Source organism: Pavona decussata, unplaced genomic scaffold, assembly GCF_977016875.1.
Source record: "Pavona decussata unplaced genomic scaffold, jaPavDecu1.1 SCAFFOLD_48, whole genome shotgun sequence".
NCBI classification, from domain to species: domain Eukaryota; kingdom Metazoa; phylum Cnidaria; class Anthozoa; order Scleractinia; family Agariciidae; genus Pavona; species Pavona decussata.
In genome coordinates, this window is record NW_028145470.1 from 5,973,538 (window position 1) to 5,999,039 (window position 25,502).

A 25,502-nucleotide genomic window follows, 5' to 3' on the forward strand; every position below is an offset into this window, starting at 1 on the left:
CACACTTTAGGATTTCATCCAGACTCAAAAGTTAGAACCACCTTGTACAGCATATTTAACAGCACCACAGGAAAGTGCTGCTCAGTTGGCTTCAGTTGAATGATCACACTTTAGAATTGTATCAAGAGACTCAAACTTTAGAATCACTAAGTGTGCAACAGTCCCACATAAAATTCAAACCTAAAGTAGATTTAAATACCTTTGCGAGCTTCATAAACATCTACTCTGAAACCACGTTTGGCCAGATAAACAGCAATCAAAGCTCCAGCCTAAAATGATTACAACACAAAATTAAATTAATGTCAGCTTATCTGCAGGTGAGGCTTTGGGAGCCCTTTTCTGTTGACGTCAAATTTTGGCAAAGACAACCTAATGGGTATCTTTTTCACCTTTCAAGTCCCAGTAGTTACCAGCATCTAATGTCTTCTTATAATAACTTCCCTTTGTAGGATGCACTAGTGACGGGAAGGGCAGCGGTCAGTTTGTACTCTATGAAAATAAGCTGGGATTACTGTTTTCCAGAGACTGATGAAAAACAGGGATACAGGATACCCAATCCTCTGACTCCCTTTCTGACATATGGTCTGCTGTTTCCTTCTTTTTAGCACTGGGACCCCAACTTATGTAAAGTTTTGCATCTGTCATTGACACAGAGACGCTAGTTGTTCATTCCGAGATCAATCTCACTGTAACAACTTACGTGCCATAGGTCTGGTTCACATTAGCGACAGAAGTGGAAGTGGAATTGGAATCAGAAGAATCTTCTGACCTGGTCCTGGTGTGAATCAATACGACGGAAACAGAAACAGAAGTCTTGCTTTCGTTCAAAATGGTGGAAGGCCACCATGTTTTCTGTTCTAAATTTCACGTAAAGGGATTGGGAATGAGCTATATGATTGGTCTACTGTCTTGAAGAACATGTTTACTGCAGGCGATCAACTGAGTGTTGGTTGATATCTTATTCTTAGCCAAGTGTTGCCTGACATGTTGGCTGATCATGTTAATGTTCTTGTTTAAGTCCAATGTATATCGCCCAGTAGCTCACTGGGTTAAAAGCGGAGTTTTTAATTTGACTGAAGGGAGTTAATTTTTGTGGCATTTTACTTTGCGGCTGTTTTTTTCTGCGGGAACTAATTTTTGCAGATCAAGGTCAATCCGCAAAATCTGCAAAAAATAGAACCCGCAAAATTTTCATGCTACACATTAGAAATTAAAATAATTATATTGTTAAGGTTAAGGATTTTAATTTTAGTATCTTAGCCTTCACAGGGTCCTTGGTAGCCTCCCACGCAGTCGTTTTTAGGGGACTTGTATTACCTCCTCCCCACAAACGCCTGCTTACCCAAGCGCCACTTTCCTTTCCCATTGTTTTACTCCCTGAGGACCCTAGCCAATCACCATCAAAGTATTGTCTAATGATATCAAATCAAATTGCAGGTTACAATGGCCGCTTCCGTTTCCCGGGACCTTTGTGTAGTCTCTGGTACAGTCTCGAGAGATGCGCGAGTTAAGTTGGAATATATTTTTTCACTTCTGGAATGGCTGGTCATGGCTGAAATGCCAAAACAAATATCGAATGTGAATAAAAGCGCTTCTTGTGCGACATTTAATTTTGACACCATTATCTGCTGGGAGAGTCAAAGTCTTTGGGAAAGTGTAATCGATCTTCCCCGCCGGATCGAGTTGACAGTCGGTGAAGATATCACGGCACCTCTAACGGGTGCGGAAACTTTGGAGCAGATTTCTTTGTTTGTACAAAGTGCTACGAGAGACTAACTCGATTCGAGAAAGCAAAGAATGTAGAAGGTATCAAGGGAAGATCTGCAGTATTTATCAGTCCATTAAAGACTATTAAGTTAAATGACAAAAAGGCAATCACCTTGTAGACCTTGTGGAAAATGTCGCACATGCCCCCGAACTGAAATTGCAACACCACAGCAAGTTTCAACTGCAAAATCTTTACAGTTTAGCTACATATCGGGTAATATTTCATTTTCCTCCACACCGGCAAGGTCGACAAGATCGAAGCCAAAGCTTGATATATAAATATTAAAGCGACTTTGCGTAACCAGTCGGCAAATTGAGGAAAATATCCCATCAAGAATTATTTGATTGCAGTCGATAGGCTGTTTAAACGAGAAATTTTGAACATAGGGCACTCGGTGCTCAAAGATCACGTAAGTTCGGTCAAGTTCTGTCTCTGCCGTGATGCTTTTCACTGTTCCCATGAGAGGCGTTCTGAGGTCAAGGTCAACCTTCCAGATTTTAGAAGGTTCACTGTGATTGGCTTAGCGGCGGAAAGGAATGTGGTGCTTGGGTAAGCAGGCGTTTGTGGGGAGGAGGTAATACGAGTCCACTAAAAACGACTGCGTGGGAGGCTAGTTCCTTGGCTGTCCTGATTCGTTCATAAATTTTATCTATAAACTAAGTTATTATCAAATGTGTATGCTGATGTTAGAAATTGCGACAACTACAGATAATATTCCTTGGAAAATATGTGTGATATTAAATCCACAATTGAAGAAAAGCATTAAACTGCAATAAACTTAAGCAACAGCAATGGACGTCGATAGATCTAGACAATACATGACGGGCTCCATCACGTTCGGCGCAGATACCTCTTTGCTATATACAAGGTCAAAAGTGAATGGCTTTACTAATTATGACAAAAGTCAACGTCTTGAGGATCTTTTAGACAATCTTACCAAGCCGCCTCCCACCACAGCCACCTTCTTTGCAGGCTGTTCTTCTTCTTGCACAACTCTTGCCGCTATGTCGGCCATCTTGTACGTCCGAGCAAGATGGGGCACTGGAAACTGATAAAACCTCAGGACATTGTATGTAGTGTTACACAACAGTATCACCAGGGCAGAAAAATATGGCGGCTGCTTTAAATGAACGTGAATCAAAACAGATTGTAATAGTTGGTGGTGGACTGGTAATGTAAATTTGTTTACTTTATATCTTGTGCTTTATGCCGCAGTTTTTTGTCAATACCATTTCTGTTTTAAGTTCTTCGCTAACAAAAGTATTAGTACATAAAAAATACGGCTTGTGTGCATTCCTCGTGTGGCTTAGATCAGTCTGATCTAGATTTAAGCTTAAGTTCACTTTTAAATGTTTAAGAGTTTAAGCAATGAACTCCTACTAAATTAAATTAGCTTAATACTTAACAGGAGATCCTCTGGTAATTAAATATGCCCCCTTTTGGCACCTCACCATTGTCCAAATGTGTAAAAGCTAGACAGTCAGGCAATTATTCAATCAATTCTATCAGTCAGTCAGTCAAGCTTTTGAGAACGCCATCAGTTATGCATAAGTCATTTCCATGCCCAATCCCCCCTGGCTGACCCCCAGGCATTAGGATTATTTGAAAGCAAACTAACAAATGCCATACTGTGCGGACAAACAAACTGTTCAAATGCCCCATGGTACAGCTAAAAAAAAATAAGTTGATTTATTATATCTCAGTTAATACGTGCAGTGTGACTGGTCAGTTTTGCGGGCCGTGTTTCACTGTACAGCCTGCTAACTTCAACTTGTTTCTTTTCTGCGCGCCCGATTAACCTAATAAATATCTTACTTACCTCGTTTTCTCAGTCTTGTACTTTAAGTCACGGATCCTCATTAATACCTGTTGATTTACGGCCCGCATGCTTTGTGCTTGGTCCATAAATCAACAGAAAAAAACTTGGTCCGTAATTAACAGTACGGACCTCGAACTTGGTTAGTAAGAGGTATATATTGCTTCAGTGATCATTTGTTCTGTAGATCTACCATCTCATTCTGTCCTCGTTAGACAAAGTTAATCACCAATAATTATTGTTTGTCTTGGCCAGTGAACTTAGCGTATTGAAATCAAGGCTGTGAAATGCTCCGGGGTAGACTAAATTGCCCCCTGGGACAGACATTGAGGGAAAATGCCCCACTAATGCCCATCTCTGTAAAAAAAATGGTTAATAGAATCCGAATGGCATTTACCTCTTATAAATTTTTCAGGTTGGATCATTGTGTGCAGTTTTCTTGGTTAAACGAGGATTCAAAGTTGACCTGTATGAAGCACGCAAGGGTAACTTAATAGACCTTTATCACACGGCAGCAATGTTGACCCTCAGGAAAATAAAAAGCTTAAGTTTGTTTATGCATGGCAAGCCTTGCACTGAATTTGTGTCTGGCCGAGGCTTGCCGTGCAAAAACGGAGCTTTTTATTCCCGTGAGACTCAACATGGCCGCCAAGTGATCAGGGTCTATTTTAAGGTGGTTCTGACAAAAGTGATTGGTACCAGCTGATGGTGCTATTATAATAACTTGTACAAATGTTGCATTTCTTCAATCTCAGATTTCTTACAACTAATATGATGTTAATTAGCAGAAGTCCCTGTTAAATGGTCCCTTTTTACAAATTTTTTTAATAGTCATGTGGTACAAAATCTGACTTTCTGAATAGCAAGTAGTTCGACTGGCCATAAAGAATGCATTAGTGTTTAAACTTTGGATGATAAGATCAAACCTTGGTTGCCATGGCAACATGGTACTAATATATGTCAAACAAAAAATTTTTGTCCCAGGAAAAAATGAACAGCTACTGAAAGCCTTTGCCTAATGAATAAAAGCTACTGGTAATGTTCCCAAAAAAGACAAGACTGGGAGTGACATCCACCCCCTCACCCCCCTCCCTCCCCTTCCTCCTGTATGTTCTCCTGAGAGTTAACATTAGCTCTGGCATTGGTATAAGCGAATCATGACAAACCCTTGCAGAGTGGACAAATTTCAAAACCTAATGCCAAGCCATCCTATGACAGTCTTTAAAGTGCACCTAACCCCCCTAATTTTTTCGCTTAAATAAATCTTTGCACCTGTTTGAAATGCATTGAGCCTTTTTGCGCCTTTTTTCAACCAAATCTTGACTTTTTATAGGCTGTAAAAGTTACGAAATCTAGCCATCATATGTCCCATGACCGAGCTAGTAAGGGGCATGGGTCTATTCCTTACATGACGTCACAAACTGCTTTGCATGCATTTTCACAAAGACTTAATACAATGCAAATCAGTTTGTGATGTCAAGTAAGGAATAGAGCCATGCCCCTTACTAGCTCGGTCATGGGACAGACGATGGCTAGATTTCGTAACTTTTACGGCCTTTAAAAAGTAAAGATTTGGTTGAAAAAGGTGCCAAATAGCGCAATATGTTTCGAACAGGTGTAAAGATTTATTTAAGAGAAAAAAAAATTGGGGGGTTAGGCGCACTTTAATAAGTCAACAGAGGGTTGGAAAAGGAAAGATGTTTTACCTGTAGGTATGTCAAATAAGGCCAGGGTTTGACAGAGCTAGCTCACAGCACCACCTCAACCAAACCTCCATCAAATACCTCCACTGGCACACAAAGTTTCTAGCTGTATCCAAGAATATATTTTACCAGGCTCAACAAGGTATACTATGAAGTGAACTGATCATTGTTTTACAGATCCAAGGTGTGTGGAATTTGTTCGTGGTCGCAGCACCAATCTTGCCTTGTCCACCAGAGGAATTGAAGCCTTAAAAGCAGTTGGAACATTAGAATGTGTAAGTTTTGTGATGCACACCATCTGAAGATTCATTGGATACTATAACAACAATTTGTCATAATTTACAAATAGTTTGTTTGAGTTCCAGGTAGGGTACTCAGCATATTATTACGTTCTTTATTTAAACATTGTGTCATGAGAGCAAATTGTCTTCCTTTGAGCCGTGTGAAAAAACAAAAAACTACACGAAACACATTTAATGAAACTAATACTTAACCCATTGCCCCCTGAGAGTGTGACGCGTGACATTATGCTAATTTCCTAGAAATTTTGGAGTAAAGACTGCGTGATCCAAACGCTTGAAATAAACCATATGCGCAGTAGCACTACAGACGGGGTCAGGTTTCAAAGCAAAGCTCACCCGAAAAAGGTGGAATTCTGCTGCCGGAAAGTGTAAAAATTTTATCATATGATGCATGGACATATAGGACAGGGAGAAAAGCACAAATCAAATAAATTTTTTTTGTGTTTTACGCGCGGCGAGCTCCAAATATGAATAATTAGCGGCCGCATAAAACTGTCAAGACAGGTCATGTCAAGAACCGAAAATGGGTAAAATCACTGTTGTATACATCAAATATGAATTTTAACAGTATTTATTGAAGTTTTCTCACAGATTCAAGGCCATTTAAAGGCAGGCAAGGATAAGAGAAGGAGAGAATGGCTCGAGCCGCACGAAAACTCTTCGTGAAAAGCAAAGTACAAACGCATCGCAAACAAAAACTCACGCAGCGCAAGGAACGACAAAACAAGCAAGTGGAGATTCCAAACAAGTTTTATTTACAAGATAAAGAATTCGGCAGCCAAAATGTGACAAAAGACGCTAAATAAAAACTAAACTCGTGCCAAATAAAGGCCAAAATTGTGTGACCGGTCCAATCCAAAATGAGATTCAAAATACTATATTCTACGCATCATTGAAAAAGAATTCGCAGCGAATTGCAAACTAGTGAAACGTGTCACTATTAGCGGCCAAAGGTTATTTACCAAGAAAAGATCTCAAATATTGATTAGGCCAAAATGCAATGAAATCATGATCGTATATACATTTGAAACTCACCGATAGTTCATAGATCGCTGCGTCGAAGATAGGGACTCGGGTTATAAAGAATGCAATTTCAAGCCGCGTGGTCAAGAAAGCAAGTTTTGCAAAGCGCTACACTACATTGTAAACACTGAAAAGTGTGTCTCTACTGAACGCCCCCCACTTGTTTTCCTACCCACCCTCTTACAATGCACACAAACTTTCTTCCTACCTTCAATTTTAACAATAAAATGCTTCCCAATATTTTCTGGGGCGACCGACAAATTTTCAATCTTGCGGCGCTTAGCTGACTTTGAAAAGGCGATCGAAATTGTCAGCACCGCGAGCGGGCTCCTTAGTTGAATCGTTAAAATGCAAATATTGACTTGTTTCCTCAAACCTGTTCTTAGTCATTACCCTTTTGATACCCTGGTTGCCAAAAAATAATCGTTAGACCAAAATAAAGCGTAATTTGGGAGGCGATTTATCCCCATGATCAAATTTATCCCGATAAAAGCCTTTCATTCCGCGCGCGTGATTTGATGAAAACTAGCAAATCGATCGCCTAACTTTTGCTGCGTGTAGCGATTACTTTCCTCTACAACTCTATCCCACAAACCATCTCCTAAAAAATTCAAAAAGACATCTAATTCGGAAGGATTATCTAAGGCTATATTAGGACCAGAAGCTGCCACGAACGGAGGAACTTGAACATCTGAGAGGTGAGCCGTCCATCTCGCTTCTTCTTCGTCGTCTGTCAATGGCTTGGCTGTGGAACTTGGGCTTCTTCTTGATCAGGAGCATCTTCTTCGTCTTCTTCAGCGTCTAGGCCCTCGAAATCTAAATCCGAATTATCGTCACTACTAGATCCTTCCTCCATAAACCCATCAAAGCTTTCTTCATCCCCTAAGTCCCCAAAAAGCGCCGCTCATTTTCTAACGCATTCGCCATTGTCTTGTAAATTTCAATTGCCTCGCGCGACGAAAAAAATTTTTTTTTTTACTGACCTTGTGGTGCTTGACATGACCTGTCAAAAAATGCGCAGAAGATGGCATTTGATTGGTTAACCATCTCTTTTGATCTCCATGACAACAAAATAACGAAAAAGCCACCAGGGGGAGGTAGAGAGGCGAAAAACCAGCCGCCATTTTGGACGGGCGGTCTCGGGCGTTTCAGGAAATTCGGGGGTTGTCGGCGCACGGGCGGTTACGGGCGTTTGAGGGGTCAATGGGTTAAATTACAGTACAGTAAGTATTACTCTGCTATATTTAGTAAAATAATTTATTGTAACAAGAATTGCCACGATAAGAATTATTCATAAAATAAAATGTATTTCAGATAACCTTGTCATGCAACAAAGCATATCAAAAGGCAGGGATAATTTATGTAGTTTTCTACCCTCTTTAGGGAGGTTATTTGTGAATTGTTGAAATCACAAATTATTGTTTAGTCCTTTATAGTGGAGAGTGGAGAGGCTGAACTGGTGGACAACAGAGATAGTCTCCACTCTTCTCTAAAGTACTATATACCATTCAAAAACTCATTAATAATAATTATTAATTATTATTATTATTATTATTAGTCAATTGGCTTATGAATTATTCATAAGCCGATTGACCTATCAAATGGTTGATAATACATCATGTGCAGCGACTTTATGTCGATAAACCTCCTCCTTATTAATTAGTATGCGGTGTTTTATCAGCTGATAAAACACTCCTCATAAGTATGCAGATTTTTTCTTGTATGCTGATATCCAGTGTTCACAAAAGTTTAATTGTTATAAACTCTATTGACACATGCTTTTCCAGGAATGTTTTTGAAGCTGTTAAAAAAACTTGCAGCACGTGTTTTATTGGGTCTAAAGCCACTCGGCTGCGCCTCATGGTTTTAAATCCGATAAAACACTGCTGCTCCTTTTTTAAACAAAATATTAACTTAAAATTGTTGGAGTTGTGGCAGCATCTTTAAGGGCATGGAGCCAAAAATAATAATATATTGTAGTTACCATAGGAACTGTTTGTAAGTTGTGATCCACTGATTTTGGTACGTCTTGGGGAAGAAAATGTGTTTGAGCCACGCCAACAAAATGAGATCCACGTACATCTTCGAACAATCACACCTGTTATTTTTATATGATCAGAAAGCCCTCCTCCCCCATTGGCGAGAGAAAAGTTTAATGAAAGATATGTTATAAATACCATGATCATCATGATGGGTGCTGACGATTTATTTTGATTAATGTTTGTAGCAATAAAGTAACAAGATAGGAAGGAGGGAAGGAGATAGCTTTAGAAGCCCGGAAGCTTACAATGCAGGAGTGTTTTATTGGGTTTAAAACCCTGAGGCACAGCTGAGTGATAAAGCACGTGCTGCAAGTTTTTTGAATGGCTTCAAAAACATTCCTGGGAAAGCGTATGTCAATAGAGTTCATAACAATAATTGTTATGAACTCTATTGACAAACATTTACATTTGTGAACGAGGAAAACACCGCATACTAATGAGGCGTGTTTTATCAGCTGTTAAAACACCGCATACTAATACTAATGAGGAGTGTTTTATCGACATAAAGTCACTGCACGTGATGTAGTATCGACCATTTGATGGATCAGTGGGCTTATGAATTATTAATTAGTTTTTGAAAATCAAATTAATGATAAATTAAGGGGTATTGCATCCCAATGAATAAGAATCCTGTATAAACCAACCCTCCCCTCCCCCATTATGAGTGGTTAATTAGTACCCATTACTCCATTTAGTCATTGTAGGTAATGTGAAGCAAAGCAATGATATAATTTTAAATGTGTGTCAATCTTTGTGGCTGCCATGACAGATTCTATCATTGGGTGTGGCCAAGTATGGTCGAATGCTGCATTCTCAGAGTGGAGACAAGATGCCACTTTACTACGAACAAGAAGGACTGGTAAGATTTTGTTCATATTAAGGAGTCGGTGCCTAACACCAAGAAGAAAAATATATTTTTGTATCCAATAATTATTGGATAATTACAACTACTGGATATACAATCTGAATAATAATTATTATTGGATACAACTACTGGATATACCCGCATGGGTATTTGCAGAATGTCGAACGCCAAACATCAAATTTTAGGCCATCTACAACAGTTGAACAGGGTTGAACAAAGAACAACATTATTTAGGTCTTAACACTTCTCTATACTATTAAGGGTTAAGTGCTGATTATACAGATGGTTAGCTTTTAGTTGTTGTTATGGCAGATATTTGACATTATAGGACTTCTATGGATTCGGCATTCGGCATTCTGCAAAATACCCAGGGCTGCCGTGGATATACAATCCCAATAGTTGTTGGATACAACTACTGGATATACAATCCCGATAGTTATAGCATTCAACTACTGGATATACAATCCCGATATTTATTGGATACAACTACTATTATTGGAAACAACTACTGGATTTACAATCCCAATAATTATTGGATACAACTACTGGACTGGATAGACAATCCCAATAATTTTTGGATACAACTACTGGATTTTAATCCCAATAATTATTGGATACAACTACTGTTATTGGATACAACTACTGGATTTACAATCCCAATAATTATTGGATACAACCACCGGACTGGATAGACAATCCCAATAATTTTTGGATACAACTACTGGATATATAATCTCAATAATTATTGGATACAACTACTGTTATTGGATACAACTACTGGATTTACAATCCCAATAATTATTGGATACAACTACCGGACTGGATAGACAATCTGAATAATTTTTGGATACAACCACTGGTTTATATAATCCCAATAATTTTTGGATACAACTACTGGATTTATAATCCCAATAATAGTGCTGATAATAATTATTATCTCATCAGCATCATTATTATCACCATGCCTATCATCATAGTTTGTCACCTTCATCTCCATGTACCATCCTTTTTGTAATTGCATACCTGTAGTTATTTTTTTACCAGTGATTACAATCTTCATGACATTGTTTTTGTCAATGTTGATCATCATCATCATCATCATCATCATCATCATCATCATCATCATCATCGTCGTCATCATCATCATTATCATAATAATTATCATCATCGTCATCATTATCATAATCATCAGCATAATCATTTCTGACCTTAGTTCCATTAAATGGTTTCTCCACTTTCAGGGTTATTAAAAGTATTTAATTTTCTTTGTATTTAGTATCCTTTGATGGCAATGGAGAGAAGAAAAGTAAATGAAAGGCTTCTTTCTGGTGTGTTTATGCATAATGTACATTATAAAACGTCCTTACTGTGTTAACGTTAAACATGAATTTTGATCCTTTTGTCTGAAGAGCTCTCTGTGGAAATTTTGCTTTCCTTCTAACTTATATAAAAGTCTATATGATGGCCATATTGCTGGACTGCAAGGAGACTAATAATATAATAATTATTTATTAAACAGAAAATGCCATTCACAGCCGGACACCCAGATAATACGGACCCCTATGCATGTCCGTTTATGCCCCTTTTGTGTCCATACAGGTATTAACTGGGTTCCACTGTACTTGACAAATTCAATGTAACTAAGTTGAACATAGATTGCAAAGGCCACAGTCAATAATATTACTGTTCTAACCCCAGTTACTACTTTAATTTGCCTATATAAACTAGCTCCAGCGCTGTAATTTTGAGAGCTTATTTTACTGGAAAAATTGCAGCAAAGTTTTCCAACTTTTTGGTGTTTAACACCTTCATCTCCAACTTGCCTTCCAACGTTCCTCTCTTGGCAACTCCTTACAGTCTACCATATTGGATCAGCTTAGCTGTCCAATCTGCTAAGCAAGTTGCATCACAGGTTTTATAGTGTAACACAGTCTTTTAATCAACAGTAACTTATAAATTATGCTGATCAATGTTGGTGATCAATGTGATTGTTTTGTTGCATTCTTTTGCAGTTGCTGAGACTTTCTCCAGTGTGAACTTCCACTTTGAGCATAAACTGATAGCTGCAAACTTGGAGAAAGGCCATCTCACATTCTCATGGTAAAATTGCTAGCGTAAGGACAACTATAAGTTACAGGAGCATTTGGAAATAAACAGTACTGAAGGGTTTGATCCCTATTTTGAATAACATTTTTTACCCAAATATCCAGTATCTTGTTAACAGTGTATGGGGTCTTGATGATAAATATTACTTTGTTGTGTACCAAATTTCCACTCCAAGGTGTATAGATGGGTATTGGCAGACCATTAGCCTGGGGGAGTAGTAATATTCCTAGTCACTTCATGCTGGGTATCCTGTGATGGACTAGCCTCCATCCAGGGGGAGTAGTAATACTCCTAGTCACTTCATGCTGGGTATCCTGTGATGGACTAGCCTGGTCACTTCGTGCTGGGTATCCTGTGATGGACTAGCCTCTATCCAGGGGGAGTGGTAATACTCCTAGTCACTTCATGGTGAGTATCCTGTGATGGACTAGCCTCCATCCAGGGGGAGTAGTAATACTCCTAGTCACTTCGTGCTGGGTATCCTGTGATGGACTAGCCTCCATCCAGGGGAAGTAGTAATACTCCTAGTCACTTCATGCTGGGTATCCTGTGATGGACTAGCCTGGTCACTTCGTGCTGGGTATCCTGTGATGGACTAGCCTCCATCCAGGGGGAGTAGTAATACTCCTAGTCATCTCATGCTGGGTATTCTGTAATGGGCTAGCCTGGTCACTTTATGCTGGGTATCCTTTGGCAAGCATCCTGTCCAAAATTACTGGTCAAGTGAATTCAACCTGTTTAAAGAAGCTAGAACTTTGTTTTGTGCAGAAAAGAAATAAAATTTTTGCTCAAGTTTGTTGCTACAGGGAAGGTGATTATTGCGTGAAATAATCTTCAGGTTTGGAAAATGCTTGGCTCAGTCAACATGACACCAGCTTAGAAAATGTCTCTGTCATGTAAAACAAACAGATTTTTTCCATGGGTGTTTTCAGTTTTAGATCAAAGAGAATGTCAAAAAGTGGTAAGACCATCAGTGACACAACTTTGTTCTTTAAGTATCTTATTACTGTTCAGAAGCTTGCAAAATTGAATTTACATGTTCAAACATAAATTGTTGCTACCGTAATGGGCTTGGGAGAAGGAAGCAGGGGAACAGTGCCTCTCGCTAAAGCAAACATTAAAAAAGTGGCATATATTAACAATGCATAATAGTGTAGACAAATGAAAAGCTACTCAGAAAAATGACAAAGTTGTGCACTAGCAAAGGCCTTGTGTCATTCTACCTTATTGTTTTGGCCTTTATTAAATACTGCAAGGTAATTCTAGCCCTGTGATGGAATTATAAGTAAGTATCCCGAGGCTTTGTGGTATGGTTACAGTAGTAATACTTGTAGTTGTCTCACAATAGAAACGACATGGGGGGGCGAGTCTTGATATCACACTATAATTTATTGCAATGTGTCTTGTATTATAGCTCTGATGGTGAGACTGTAGAAGTGGATGCAGAACTGGTTATTGGAGCTGATGGAGCTCGTTCAGCAATACGAAATGAAATGATGAAAAGACCGAGGTATCTGCAAGAAAAAACTCCACTATTAATTTTAGTTTTCTTTTGTCAAGAACTTTGAACTTATCCTTGGAGACCCAGGGGCAGATAGTTGGATCAGGAAGAAATCAAAACAGATAAGTTTACAAGAAGGAACGAGCAAGCCCCTGGGATGCTACTCTTAATAAACCAAACCAGTTCCAAAACTCATTGAAATCCTGGTGTGTCATTGGCCACAAAAATATTATTAACGGCCACTCACAGACAATTGAGGATCTAATTGGGTTTTGGAACTGGTTGGTTAAGAGTAGTGTAAGGGGCTCATTCATTCATTCTTGTAAACTTTAATACCTTGTTTTGACTTCCCCCTGATCCAACTTGATCTGCCCCTGTGTTGCTGAGGATGAAAAGAAATGAATCAACCCAAATACACTTGATAATGGCATAATTTATAATGGTGAAAATTAGGCTGGCTTCGCCAAATACTATATTGGTCCTCATATAATCACTCTTAACTATGATCCTTATATAATGTTTCTGTGGCCCTTATCTAATCTTTGTCTTCAACTTTCACTCTGAATGGAGTTATTTGGTGCTGTTAATTGTCAACTGTGCTAACTCAATAAATTGACTGCCTTTGGAATTTTCTGCTGTGGGCTGCTACCTAGATGCTGTAGTGGTGGTGAGGTCTTAACAACCTTTTTCACATCAAGAGGTACAATAGTCAAGATTGCATTTTTTACCCCCCCCCCCCCCACCCCACCTACTGCTTGTGCTTAAGTGTGCTGTGTGCTTCTCTAATAATATCCCTTAGATGAGTGAGTTATAAGGGGCTTACATTATTTTGGATTGTATTTGCCCTGAAGCATTATTAATTTGTCTTTTTAATTTTCAATCTTCTCCCACATGTAATATAATTATTAATACATTTTTTTTATGAAACCTATTTAATGAGGAAAATCCTTAATGGCAGATTTGACTTCAGCCAAGAGTACATTTCACATGGTTACAAGGAATTCCAACTCCTGCCTACCAAAAGTGGAGAGTATGCTATTGAGGCAAACTTCCTACATGTCTGGCCAAGAGACTCATTCATGCTTATTGCCATACCAAACAAGGTTAGTCCAACAGGTATTCCATTGACTTCTAATTGATTCAATGCCCCTTATCTGTTAAATTAACATTTTGAAAAGAATTGTCAAAAGCATTTGAATAATAACCTAAGCCTAAGGGCTCTCAGAATACATTTCAGCAGCATATGCTGTAATGTTTAAACCTGTAGCTAATGTATGTATAGCTCATATAATTTGACCTACAGTGTCATTAGACAATATCTTGCATTTGTAACACTGACTGGCAACAACCTGTGACTGAGATTATGGGTTACAGGTTAAACTGATAACCTTGATCTTAAGTACAGGTTTCATTAGCACTCTTGTATTCATATTAAACAATAACTGGCAACACCCTTTGACTGGGGTTATGGGTTACAGGTTAAACTAATAGAGGAGTGTTTTTTTCTGACAGCTGAAGTAGGTTAGTATGAAGAACTCAAGGTAACTGCTTGCCTTTTTGCTTTACTATTTGAATCAGTGGCTTGGGGTTGTCACATTGTAATTATTTAGAATGCTTAGCATACACATTGCTGTTCACTTGTTTGAAGTTATTAAGTGACAAACATCTATCTAACAGATTCACTAAGCCCTCGTAAGTTAAGATATATCCTAGTAAGTATTGTTCCTTAACAATAGGCTATTGTCATTTAAACAATAGGCTATTGTTCAGAAACAATACTTGGGATATATCTTAACTTAGGAGCTGGGCTTGGTGAATCTGGCCCCTGGTTTGTTTCATTGTAAAGCTGTGAGCTCAAGTTGAGTATAGTGTGATATTGTTTGGGTGGTGAAGTTTTTAGACATAAACAATGGGGATAAAAGACAAAGTCCAGGTGGAAGGGTGGGATGGGACATGAGATTCCATAATGTTACTGCTTGCCCAAGAAGATTAAAATATAGCTGTTAATCGGAGCACAAATAAAGGACTCATAGAGTTAAAAAGTAAACTCTTTAATGGGCGAAGGCCGGTCAGACAAACTTATAAAAATATCCACGCGAGCACATGGAAATAAACACTTCTCATTGGCTCTTAAACTAATGTGATGTGGAAGCGTGACACATGACGTTACAATAGCTTATACACGAGAACCATAAAGGACAAATAGAAAATTGGTGACAAAATTAAGTATACAAGGATAAGCAGTTATAAGAGACTGTACACAACATATTTACTGCACAATAGGACTAAGAACAAATAAGGAGGCAATTTCTTCCCAGTTCATTTGCCTCTAGTTGCAGATTTTCTTTGCCTACTCTCCTAATGAAAACGAATGTCCACAGATTTAGCAAGAAAGACAGGTTAGCTAGATTTTGTGTAGATTCTCGAAGATTGAACAGTCTAAAAAGAATGACACTCTACAGGCTACATCACCTCCATGTTTCCACATTATACCACAATGGTTGGGCACATTTAACAGTGGTAAAAAAAGCTCTACCAGACTCAAGGTGAAGACAATGGGTTGATTGTGGCTGACAATGGTAGTTGCCATTTGGTCAGTGCGTCGCACCAGCAATGTTCCAAATAGTGTTTGATGAAGGGCATTTGTTTCTATTTTGTGAATGTTTAAGGTAACTGAAAATGTAATAATATTAATACCATAATAGAAAAGAGACCATTTCATTCATCTTTATTTATACCATATGTATATTCTTAAGGATGGTGCCTACTTTTGTAACTATACATACGTTCTGCGCATCTCGACACACTTGGGTTTCCTTTGAGTGGTGCTTACCAATACAGGGATATTTTTGCACGGTTTAAAACTATGCGGAGAAAGCAGAACTTAGCAAGTGCCCTTGGTATTTAAAAAGAAAATTCGGGGTAACCATACATTCAGAGATAATAAAGCTTCAATTTGGAAAAAAACACCATACTTTGCTTTGTATTTAGCAGTTTTTAGAATTATTCTTTCTTAATTATCTCTAAAAAAAAGTATGGTACACCCCCAATTTTCTTTTTTTGGATTCCAAAAGCCCTTGCTAAGATTTGCTTTTCTGCATAGTAATAAACTGTGCAAAAATACCTCTGTGTTAGTAGGCACCATCCTCAACAATCACCCACTGAAGCCATCTGTTGGAAGCCCTTGAAATATTTACTATGTGTTTTTTTTGTTGCAGGAACAGTCTTTCACTTGCACACTCATCATGCCATTTGAAAATTTTGACTCCTTGGAAACAAAGGTGAATTGTTCGATATTAATAATATTACAGTAGAACCCTGATTGTACGATCGTCAATCTAACAATGTTCCCGATTTAACGATCAACATTCTGTGTCCCGGCAAAAGTTATTTATAAATTGGGAGTTCGTTTACAGCAATATCTAGATTTAACAATACGATTTTGCTGTCCCCTTGCCATATCGTAAAATCGAGGTTCCACTGTATTAATTATTAAATGATTACTTATCAGAAGAAACTTTAAATGGAAAGGAAAGGGGCTTTTGTGTTTGTTCTTGTTGTTTAATTTCCCGTTATTCTACTTTTAAAATTATATGATTATTTTTATCCATATATATCCAGGATGAGGTGATGGCATTTTTTGCTGCTGATTTTCCTGACTTTGTTCAAGTTATGGGAGAGTAAGTACATAGTGAATTCTGAACTTGTGCATCGTTGACAGTTTTATATGACACAAACTAAACCCTAATCATGAGAATGAAGGTTTCATATTAATTAAATGTACTCATCAGTTACAAGGTGGCCCTTACCTTTAAGTCTCTTAAAACTACATGTATAGGGTAGTAACTTTCTTCTGATACTGTTTATTATGCTGTATGAGTTGGTTCTAACTTCTTGAGTCATTGGATTGAATCCGTTTTAGCAAAAGCATTGCAGTAAGGTTCTAATATGGTAATGTCCGCTCTACAAGGTGGTTCAAACTTTTTTGGAGTCTTTCGATGAACTCATCAACCATCAACATTCTAGTAAGAATTTTTAAAATGTAACTGGCAGCTAAATGTAAAGGTCGTAAATCAGTAGTCCTTTTGGAGTGTGAAATTTTTGTTTTTTCCTTCTAAATATCAGGGAAAGAATTTTGGAAGACTTCTTCAAAAACCCTGTGTTACCTATGGTGTCAATAAAGGTGAATTGTAGTTTGAAACATTTTACTGTATGAAATTTGTTGTTGTCTCTTAGCTTATATTAACAAGAAAGCTGTAAAAGCTTATTAACTGGCCAAATGTTTGCCCCAGTGTACGCCTTTCAGATATCTTTTACCTTTCCCCGGCCCGTTGCTATCTTGACATGAATAACAATCCAATTTAAGAACTTTACAAAAGGTGATGGCAGCATCACCACCTGTGCCATCATCCTTGCATAGGCATAATCATCTGTAGCTGGGAAATTTTGGCCTCTGCAGTCATTTGCAGGAAAATTTTTGGTTACTGATGTCCATGGTTCTACTGGCCATGGTGTCCAAAATTTTATGGTTGCAGACAATGATGATGATGATGATGATGATGATGGTTGTATTGTTGAGGGACCCTAATGTCCTCCAAATTTTCCCCAAAACATTCCCAAAGAGTGAACCAACCAACCTCCATCCCTGTATGCCATTTATGTGGCTTAAGTATTTTCTTTTAAATTCTGCGTAAATAATATTATTTACATGTATTGTTTGCTGTTATCCCCAGTGTAAGCCTTACCATGTCTCAGATAAAGCACTTATCATTGGTGATGCCGCTCATGCCATGGTGCCTTTTTTTGCACAAGGAATGAATAGCGTTAGTATTTTTTGTCATTATTTTGTAAATTTAATACCCCCGACTGTCATTAGGGCATTAGGATGTTAGTAGATTCTGAACTCTTTCTGCATTCTCTTTTCCCAGTTCCCACCCATATTCTTGCTCTTTTTTTGTTACCCAAATGCTAGCTGTTTCTTGGATCTGCTTCTTCCTTTTTTTGTCACATCTTTAGTATAATCGTTGTTAGATGAGTTTAGCTTACTGTTAGGTAATTTAACTAACTTGCCTTATATGTTAATAATCCCAGTCGGGTGCATGGGAAAAAGTGTTAGGTGACTTGTGATAAATTGTTAGATTCTCCTATGCCTCCATATTGTCTGGTACATGTATTTGCTTGGTAAACAAAGGGAGAATTTGACATTACATCAAACGTCACTTTGGGCCTTGTTCCATGCATCCCTTCAACTATCATCTGGATGTCTTTTTGTGCTCTTGAAATCTTGCAGAGAAAAAAGTAGAACATGTCCATCTGCTTGTCCTACTCATTGTCCCTTCCTTCTAATTCCTCCAGCCTTCTTTCATCCCTCCCTACTTCCCTCCCTCTAGACTCCTCTCTCACTTGCCTACTCCCTCTCCTTAGTGAATGGATCCAACTGTCTTCCATCTGTATTTCGTCTGTTTGTTATTTAGGCGTTTCAAATATCTTTCTTTATATTGTTTGCCTTTTTAGGGATTTGAAGACTGTTTAATTTTAGATAGACTTCTGGACAAACACGGCAACAATTTTGGTAAGTGATTCTTTAAATGTGCAACATGGATGGTTATCAAGGAGGGCAGTGTACAACAACCTTTACCAAATGAATATAAACTAATTATATGAATACATAATCTAGAGACTGACGTACCGAAAGATGTTAAACACACTAACACATACTAGACAATGTAGTGGGCAATTTTAGGTTAGTGTAAGTGGTACCTATCCATGAATTCAAACCTTAAGGTTACAAATGATTGTCCTTGCCACCTTTATGTGGGGGGGGGGGGGGGGGGAGAGGGTCTAAAAAGCAAAAATTTTGGAAGCAAAGCATGAAACTAAACTGGAATTTCCTAGGGGAAGAGGGTGCAAAACAAAAAATATTCTGTGGGGAGAGTATGGATATTTTTTAGAACTGCACATTCAAATTCAATCTGGAATCTGAGGGCCACCGGTTTGTCAGTCAAAACAGACTGTTAAAGTGTCACCCTCGTTAAACAAAGTTGATTGATTGATTTATAATTATTCAATATGTAATTACAAGGTCCTCATTAAATATGCTGTTGATTCCTGTAGTTTATTGTTCTTTTTTAGGAGCAGTTTTAGAGGAATACTCCAGTGTGAGAAACAAAGATGCTGAAGCAATTTGTGATTTATCCATGTACAATTATTTAGAGGTAATAGAGTAAGCCAAGCTGATATGAATCAAATCAAAACATGGGTATTTTTCCTGACAAGCTGTTGCCCTCCAAAATAGAATAAATGAAATCAAAATGATATGGCATCATTGTGAATGAGTCTAGCAGTAAAGGTGTAGGGATGGGTAAGGTTTCTGGGGGTGACAAATGGTCTTTTGAAAACAAAAATGTGTAATTTCACAGGTCTCACAGGCTTTATCTTTTGCCCAAAGCCATCATAGAGTCTCAGTTTCATTTGCAAGGCTCAAAACCTCAAGCTTACAGAAAAATGGCTTGTTTCCAAGTCTCCAATTTACAATAAAAACCTATGATTATGGGCAAGATTTCTGTTTTTATCACAAAAAGAAATGCAAAGCAGATAACTATTGGAGCAACATTTCCTGAAGGAACTCAAGGCCACATGCAAAACCTCCAGTGAATCTGAGCTAAAACAACAAAAAGCGATTTGAAATGTGACATAGGCTGGTTATGCTCTGATCCCTTATTACACGGAATGCCCGCAGGGCAGGCCGTGTCTAGGTTTCGGTCGGGTATCTTTTTTTTCTTCTTCTTCGTAGTCACAAATCGACAAGTTAATTTATGCATTAAAATATGTCCTCCCCTAGTAGGGATGTATTGTTCTGATTGCCCTCAACAAAAGCAGGCCAATCAAAATCTATTATTCGGGCACATATCACTAGAGAGGGGACCCACTCATCCCTTCCTGTGTGATGTCAAATCATTATTTGGTTTATTCATTAAACCTTGATTAAATTCTACCCTCTCCCAGAAGGGATTTATTGTTCTGATTGTCTTGAACAAAAACAGCCCAATTAAAATCTATTATCGGCGCGTATATCACGAGGGAGGGGACCCACTTATCTCTACCTGTGTGACGTTAAAGCAAGTCTTCATTTCGAAAAGTTGTTTTTGTTCAATGGCGGCCACATGTATGAATTTAAGACTCCGATCTGCCGTTTTCAGGGAGAAAACAAACCTTTTTCAAGCGGTAAATTGAAATAACAACTTCTAGGTAGTACTCGACAGTTGAAATGGTGGAAATTGGGAGAGTTCACAGCGAAGAAACTCCGCTTTCAAAAACAGATCGAATAATCAATGCAAAGGATTAGAGCTATAGGAGGCCAGACCAGTTCAGCGGGGTCATGACGTTATTGCAGAGTTATTTCTGGTATGATTCCTAGTAACACAATGATAAGTATCATGCAATATATCTGAATAAAATCATTCAGACAATTATTTCAATTGCTAACGGAAGATAGTTTTTAAATATCTGCGAAACATACAATGGGAAATAGTTGGGGCTACATTTAGCAGTCCGTGTTAATGCCATTAGCCAGGCATCTTGTCTCACTAGGTATTGGGACGTCTTTCACTAACTTTTTGTTTAAACTGCTTCTTGTTTCAGATGAGGTCATTGGTGAATTCTTATTATTTCCTGTTGAAGCGAAAACTCCTAAGTGCTTTACACTGGCTGATGCCCAAGACATTCATTCCTCTACACACAATGGTATGACATTTAATAAGATTACACTGTAGCAAGAAGTTTTGATTAGGCCATGGCAGCACAGTGAAGAAATGTACCCGGCCTGATCCACTCAATTTCAGAATGGATGAGTAAATTTTTGTATGAACAGGAAATTGATCTAATGTCTAACAATGTTAACAAACAGAGATGAAATGATCATAGAAAGACAAAGACCATGAAAATGCCCAAATTATTTGTTACTTGTACTGTTTTTTGTTTTTGTTTTTGTTTTTTTCAATTAATGTGTCTTAGAAACTTTTTTAATTTCTTGGGTTTTGAATTCTTTGTTTCTGAAAGCCATTTGTTGTTCTAGTGGCAGACAACACCCCACCATTTTGTTGTTGTTGTTGTTCAGGGGCAGAGGGGAGAGGGGTGTTGCATTTGATTTGTATGGAACTTTTGACCAAATTATTGCACTTAATGGGTAGACTCAGATTTTTTTTTTTTGGGGGGGGGGGGGGGGGAATGGAGCCTGCTTCTCCAAACCCTGATCCTATTCTGGGCCAGACAATATGCCAATAAGAAATTTTTCAATAACCATTGTCAGACCAGCCTCTAGAATCCATCCCCATTTTCAGACCTGATATCTAAAATTCATACCACTTTCAGACTTGAAACAGCGATTTTCACCCGCTTTTAAACAAACACGGCTTTTGGGGATAGCTGCCTAAAATATAGCTTATATAAGGGAGTACCCCCGGGGGAGTACTCTTTTATATACTCCTGGCAGTCCTACCCATAAGGACTGCATGATGACTCAAGTAATGGTGACTGTTGTAAAGAAGACCAGACTAAAACAGATGCAATGTCATGTATGCTGTCGAGTCAATAAAACAACCAACATCGTGTTCTGATGCGTTGATTTTAAGAACTAGAAAATACAATATATGCAAATACACGAGCATGCAAAAATTTGTACGTGCACAAACTGATCACGCCAGTTGTCATGTGACCGAAAATGTCATATGCTATGTAACCGGAACTGATCATTGCATATGCAATGCCTTGCATTTAGTTAAGGTTGTAGGTATTGCATGAAGTGTTGCCTTTCTTCAAGACGGGAGTTTCATTGCACCAACACTGTTTGTGAGATAACTAGTTTTGAGGAATAGAAAGAGGTAGTGTTACAGAGATTTACATGTTTCCAAAAACAATGGTTCACTTTTTTTTACAACTTACCATCTCAGTTGTGTGCTAAAATTCAGGATGGGTGTCTCTGGCCACTGATGGAGAAGGTTGGAATAGATTGCTAATTGAAAAATTACGTGAGGCTAACTTTTTTCAAGTTCTTGCAGCTGATTTGTTTCTTTCGATGTTCTAGAATTAATTTGTAACTAAGTATTATTGCACCATTTTCGCCCCAAAAAGGTCAAAGTCCCTGAAACACTTCCTCTTTAATGTCAAAACCATTAACAAAAAATACCATTTGACTTTAAAGTGAAACCAAATGAATGCTATTTTTGTTTTGATGAAGATCCTTTGGTGTGAATCATCTTTGTTTTAGGTGACATACACACAGATACCGTACAAAGAAGTGGTTGAAAGATCAAATTGGCAAGAAAAGGTAGGATTTTTTTTTTGCAGAGATGGACTAATTAACTTCCTTGAGGAAGTGGAGAATTGTTGAGCGTTCCAACACTTTTACACTTTAAGTGATGATTGATACAAAGTAGGCAGCAATGTGAGTCCAAATAGATACCTGTATACCTGGCACCGCCGGTTGCAACCTTCTAATGAAACCAGTGCATGAATGGGATGGATGGATGGATGGATCAATCCATCCATTCGTCCATGAATCCATTATTCAGTCAGTCTGTCAGTTGGTCAGTTAGTCTGTCAGTCAACCAATGACTTGCTTACTTGCTTGCTTGACCAATCAATCAATCAATCAATCAATCAATCAATCAATCACTCAATCAATCAATCAATCAATCTGTCAATCAATCATTCAGATGCAAGAGTACATTTGTTTAATTTTCTTACCTTCTAGTACCATAACGTGAAGGTTTGAAAAAGCCTTCACAGTTTTGTCAAATTGTATTAATTTCAAGGACACTTTTATCAAGTATATTTTAAATGATACCTCTCACCAAACATATTGCTGTTCCGTACTTTGCCCACAGAATTTGTTTATTGGTTTTTCCTTCAGACTGTGCACAATCTACTTGTGATGGGCACACTAACTGGAATGGCTGGACTGCTGGTGATGTTGGCATCTCTTAGATCACGCATTAGTTGAAACAAAACATTATGAATCACAGAGGAAAGATGAATTATTGTGTAGTTATTATAGCGATGTTGTTGTGTCAACTCGGCATGGAAGGGAGACTGTATGGTCCCCTAACATGAAGCATATGCTGTCAACTCAATAACGAGCGGCCTGCTTGAAAAGCTCAAAAATTCAGTAGGAACCAAGGTTGTAAAATGTTAGGTGCCTCTGGCCTATCAGGCAAGTAAGAGGTTGGCCCATACACAGTAATGTATGTTTAAAATGCATTTGGACTGTTCTACTGTCGAAGATAATAGTTTAAGTTTATATCAAATGAGAAAGTATGCGTTTTAAAACAGAAATGTAAGTATGTACAGGTGAAAACCATGGAAAAAAGTTATTCTTAAAGGAAATGTCTCGCAGCATTGTTGGAAAGGAAGAAAGACTTCTACTTTTAAAAAGGTTCTTTAAGGTTACCCTATACCTTTAGAGGTGTCTCGCGTCCAAGCGATGTAGCGCGTCCGGTTTAAACTGTAGATACCTGAACCCTTATATCAAAATAAAGCTTATAGAGCTGGCTATCAAACTATACAAAGAGTTTTGTGATAAAGTGAGTTGCCGAATTTTTCACGACCTCTCAATGTGAGCTTCCGAATCACCCTTTGAAAGCTACAAGTCAAAGTGAATTTTATTTTTTGCTAATTTAATTTGCTCCTCAGTTTCCGAACCCAAAGCGCTAAAAAATCGTGTCTGCGTTTTGCCATATTCAATTGCAGTGAAAAGTTACAGAACAATTTCGTAATAGGATTAAAAAAATGCGAAGTGATTGTACAAAAATCGCTCTCAGAGAAAAAATATTTCGAAAGAAAAAATTCGTAGACACGTTTTTGTTGTTTATATGTTAAACAAGCTATTGTCCAAATTTGAAGGCAAACGAACACATTCCGTTTAAGTTTTAGCTCTTTAAAGTGTCTCCTCCAAGTAAAAAAATTGATTTAAGAAAACAGTGCTAAAAATTCGGCAATTCATTTTATTTAAAAATTCTTGGTATAGTTTGATAGCCAGCTCTACAAGCTTTAATTTGATATACGGGTTTAGGTATCTACAGATTAAACCGGACGCGCTACATATAATTAATAAAAACTGATTTGGATTATTGGATAATGCAATTCCAGAGTTTTGATTGGTTACCAGCCATGGGATTTCTACCATAACAACATGCCCCCAAAATGAAAAATCAATGTATCAATCTTTCTCTCTATCTAAATTAAATATGTAGCATGGCATTTTCAGGTGCATGTGCTCTATCAGTTTCAACATAATGCTATTGTGTCAGCCAAATCCCTTTGCTAGCCTTCCAAGGTGAAACTTGTGTTGTATGTTTGATACACTTCTTCAAACTTTATGTGCTAATAAATCATTGTCTCACGATGCCACACCGTAGAATATATCCTGCTGTTTATTATGCTAACGTTTGAGTCTGTAGATAAACTCCTGTAGTGTGATCATAGAAATGAGAACTATTTAATGTCACTATTCCGCATATCCTTTTAACATTGTTTGAGAAAGCATGCAGCTAGATAGCAGTCTTGAGACAAAGTAAACAGACAACAAGATGGGGTAATCGGGGGGACACTTCCCCATGGTAGGTAATACGACTTCGGGTTATATGCGCAAAACAAACGTAAGCCTCACTTACCTCCCCACTAACGTGGGGTAGGGCAAGAGTATTGGCAGAGCCTTTCTTATCTCCCCAGCACCGTATGGGCTGGATCGGACAAGATAAAGGCAAAGGAATAAGATGGCAAGATACGAGCAATGCCAAGAGCTTGGGGGAAGTCGCAACGCAGACTTAACCGCCACAGATGCATGCACAGCATGCATCCCCCAAGCCAACCCTAGCCTAAATAAAGTTGCCCGAAACACGGGCCATTTTCGGAACCCCGTAAAGAAGCACGGATTCGGGAGTGCGGATATAAATCTGGTAACAGTCTGATGACCAGCGCCCTAACACTTAAATTAACCAATCTGATAAGCCTGCAGCAGCCGCGGCGGATGCTGCGCCTATGCGAAAACTATGACCCTTCAGACTTTTGTAAGAAAGCCCCGTGCTGCGGGCAGAGTCCCGCAGCAATTGCGTGATGGAGGACCTAGTGAGTAGCCGACCTGTTCGAAAATAGAACAATGGTCCCGGTTGTGGCCTGGCCGAGATAAAATACTGTTGCATGGCTGAGACTGTACACAGTAAGGAAGCTTGCCGGGGAATAACCAGTGAGTGCCCGTCCATAAAAATGCCAGTCTTTGAGGACTTAAGCGTGACAAGTAAGTGCTGCGGGCGGGCCAGACATGGCAGAAAAGTTACCACTTGTCAAGGATGGGGCGAATAGCTAACGGGACCGGGGGGGG

At 38.4% G+C, this 25,502-nt stretch overlaps 2 protein-coding genes and 2 long non-coding RNA genes across 5 annotated transcripts in view; 2 read left to right on the top strand and 2 right to left on the bottom strand.

Moving 5' to 3' along the window:
* Window positions 1-2,836, bottom strand: part of LOC146482001 (kynurenine 3-monooxygenase-like) — a 17,577-nt gene extending 14,741 nt beyond the window's left edge. For both annotated transcript variants that reach the window (XR_014864381.1, XM_085108107.1), the window contains exons 1-2: window positions 2,706-2,836; window positions 200-269 (exon numbers count right to left, since the gene is read on the bottom strand). Coding sequence is in view for 1 of the 2 variants with exons in the window: in XM_085108107.1 (XP_084964233.1) it covers window positions 200-269; window positions 2,706-2,783 (148 nt within the window). In the remaining variant the exon portion in view is untranslated. The remainder of the gene's footprint in view (window positions 1-199; window positions 270-2,705) is intronic.
* Window positions 2,814-24,223, top strand: LOC146482002 (kynurenine 3-monooxygenase-like). Its single transcript, XM_085108108.1, has 17 exons — window positions 2,814-2,938; window positions 4,000-4,069; window positions 5,465-5,562; window positions 9,424-9,513; window positions 10,796-10,847; window positions 11,532-11,619; window positions 13,040-13,135; window positions 14,085-14,229; window positions 16,345-16,407; window positions 16,748-16,806; window positions 17,252-17,309; window positions 17,860-17,949; window positions 18,641-18,698; window positions 19,259-19,341; window positions 20,768-20,869; window positions 22,392-22,451; window positions 23,037-24,223. The coding sequence occupies exons 1-17, from the start codon at window positions 2,879-2,881 to the stop codon at window positions 23,124-23,126; spliced, it is 1,362 nt and encodes a 453-aa protein (XP_084964234.1). The 5' UTR covers window positions 2,814-2,878; the 3' UTR covers window positions 23,127-24,223.
* On the top strand, window positions 14,236-15,204 carry LOC146482003 (uncharacterized). The gene is made up of 2 exons (XR_014864397.1): window positions 14,236-14,500; window positions 14,605-15,204. It is a non-coding gene; the product is annotated as an uncharacterized LOC146482003 (long non-coding RNA).
* On the bottom strand, window positions 23,420-24,617 carry LOC146482004 (uncharacterized). Its single transcript, XR_014864396.1, has 2 exons — window positions 24,217-24,617; window positions 23,420-23,561 (listed from the first exon to the last, which is right to left on the bottom strand). It is a non-coding gene; the product is annotated as an uncharacterized LOC146482004 (long non-coding RNA).
* Window positions 24,618-25,502: the final 885 nt, after the last annotated feature.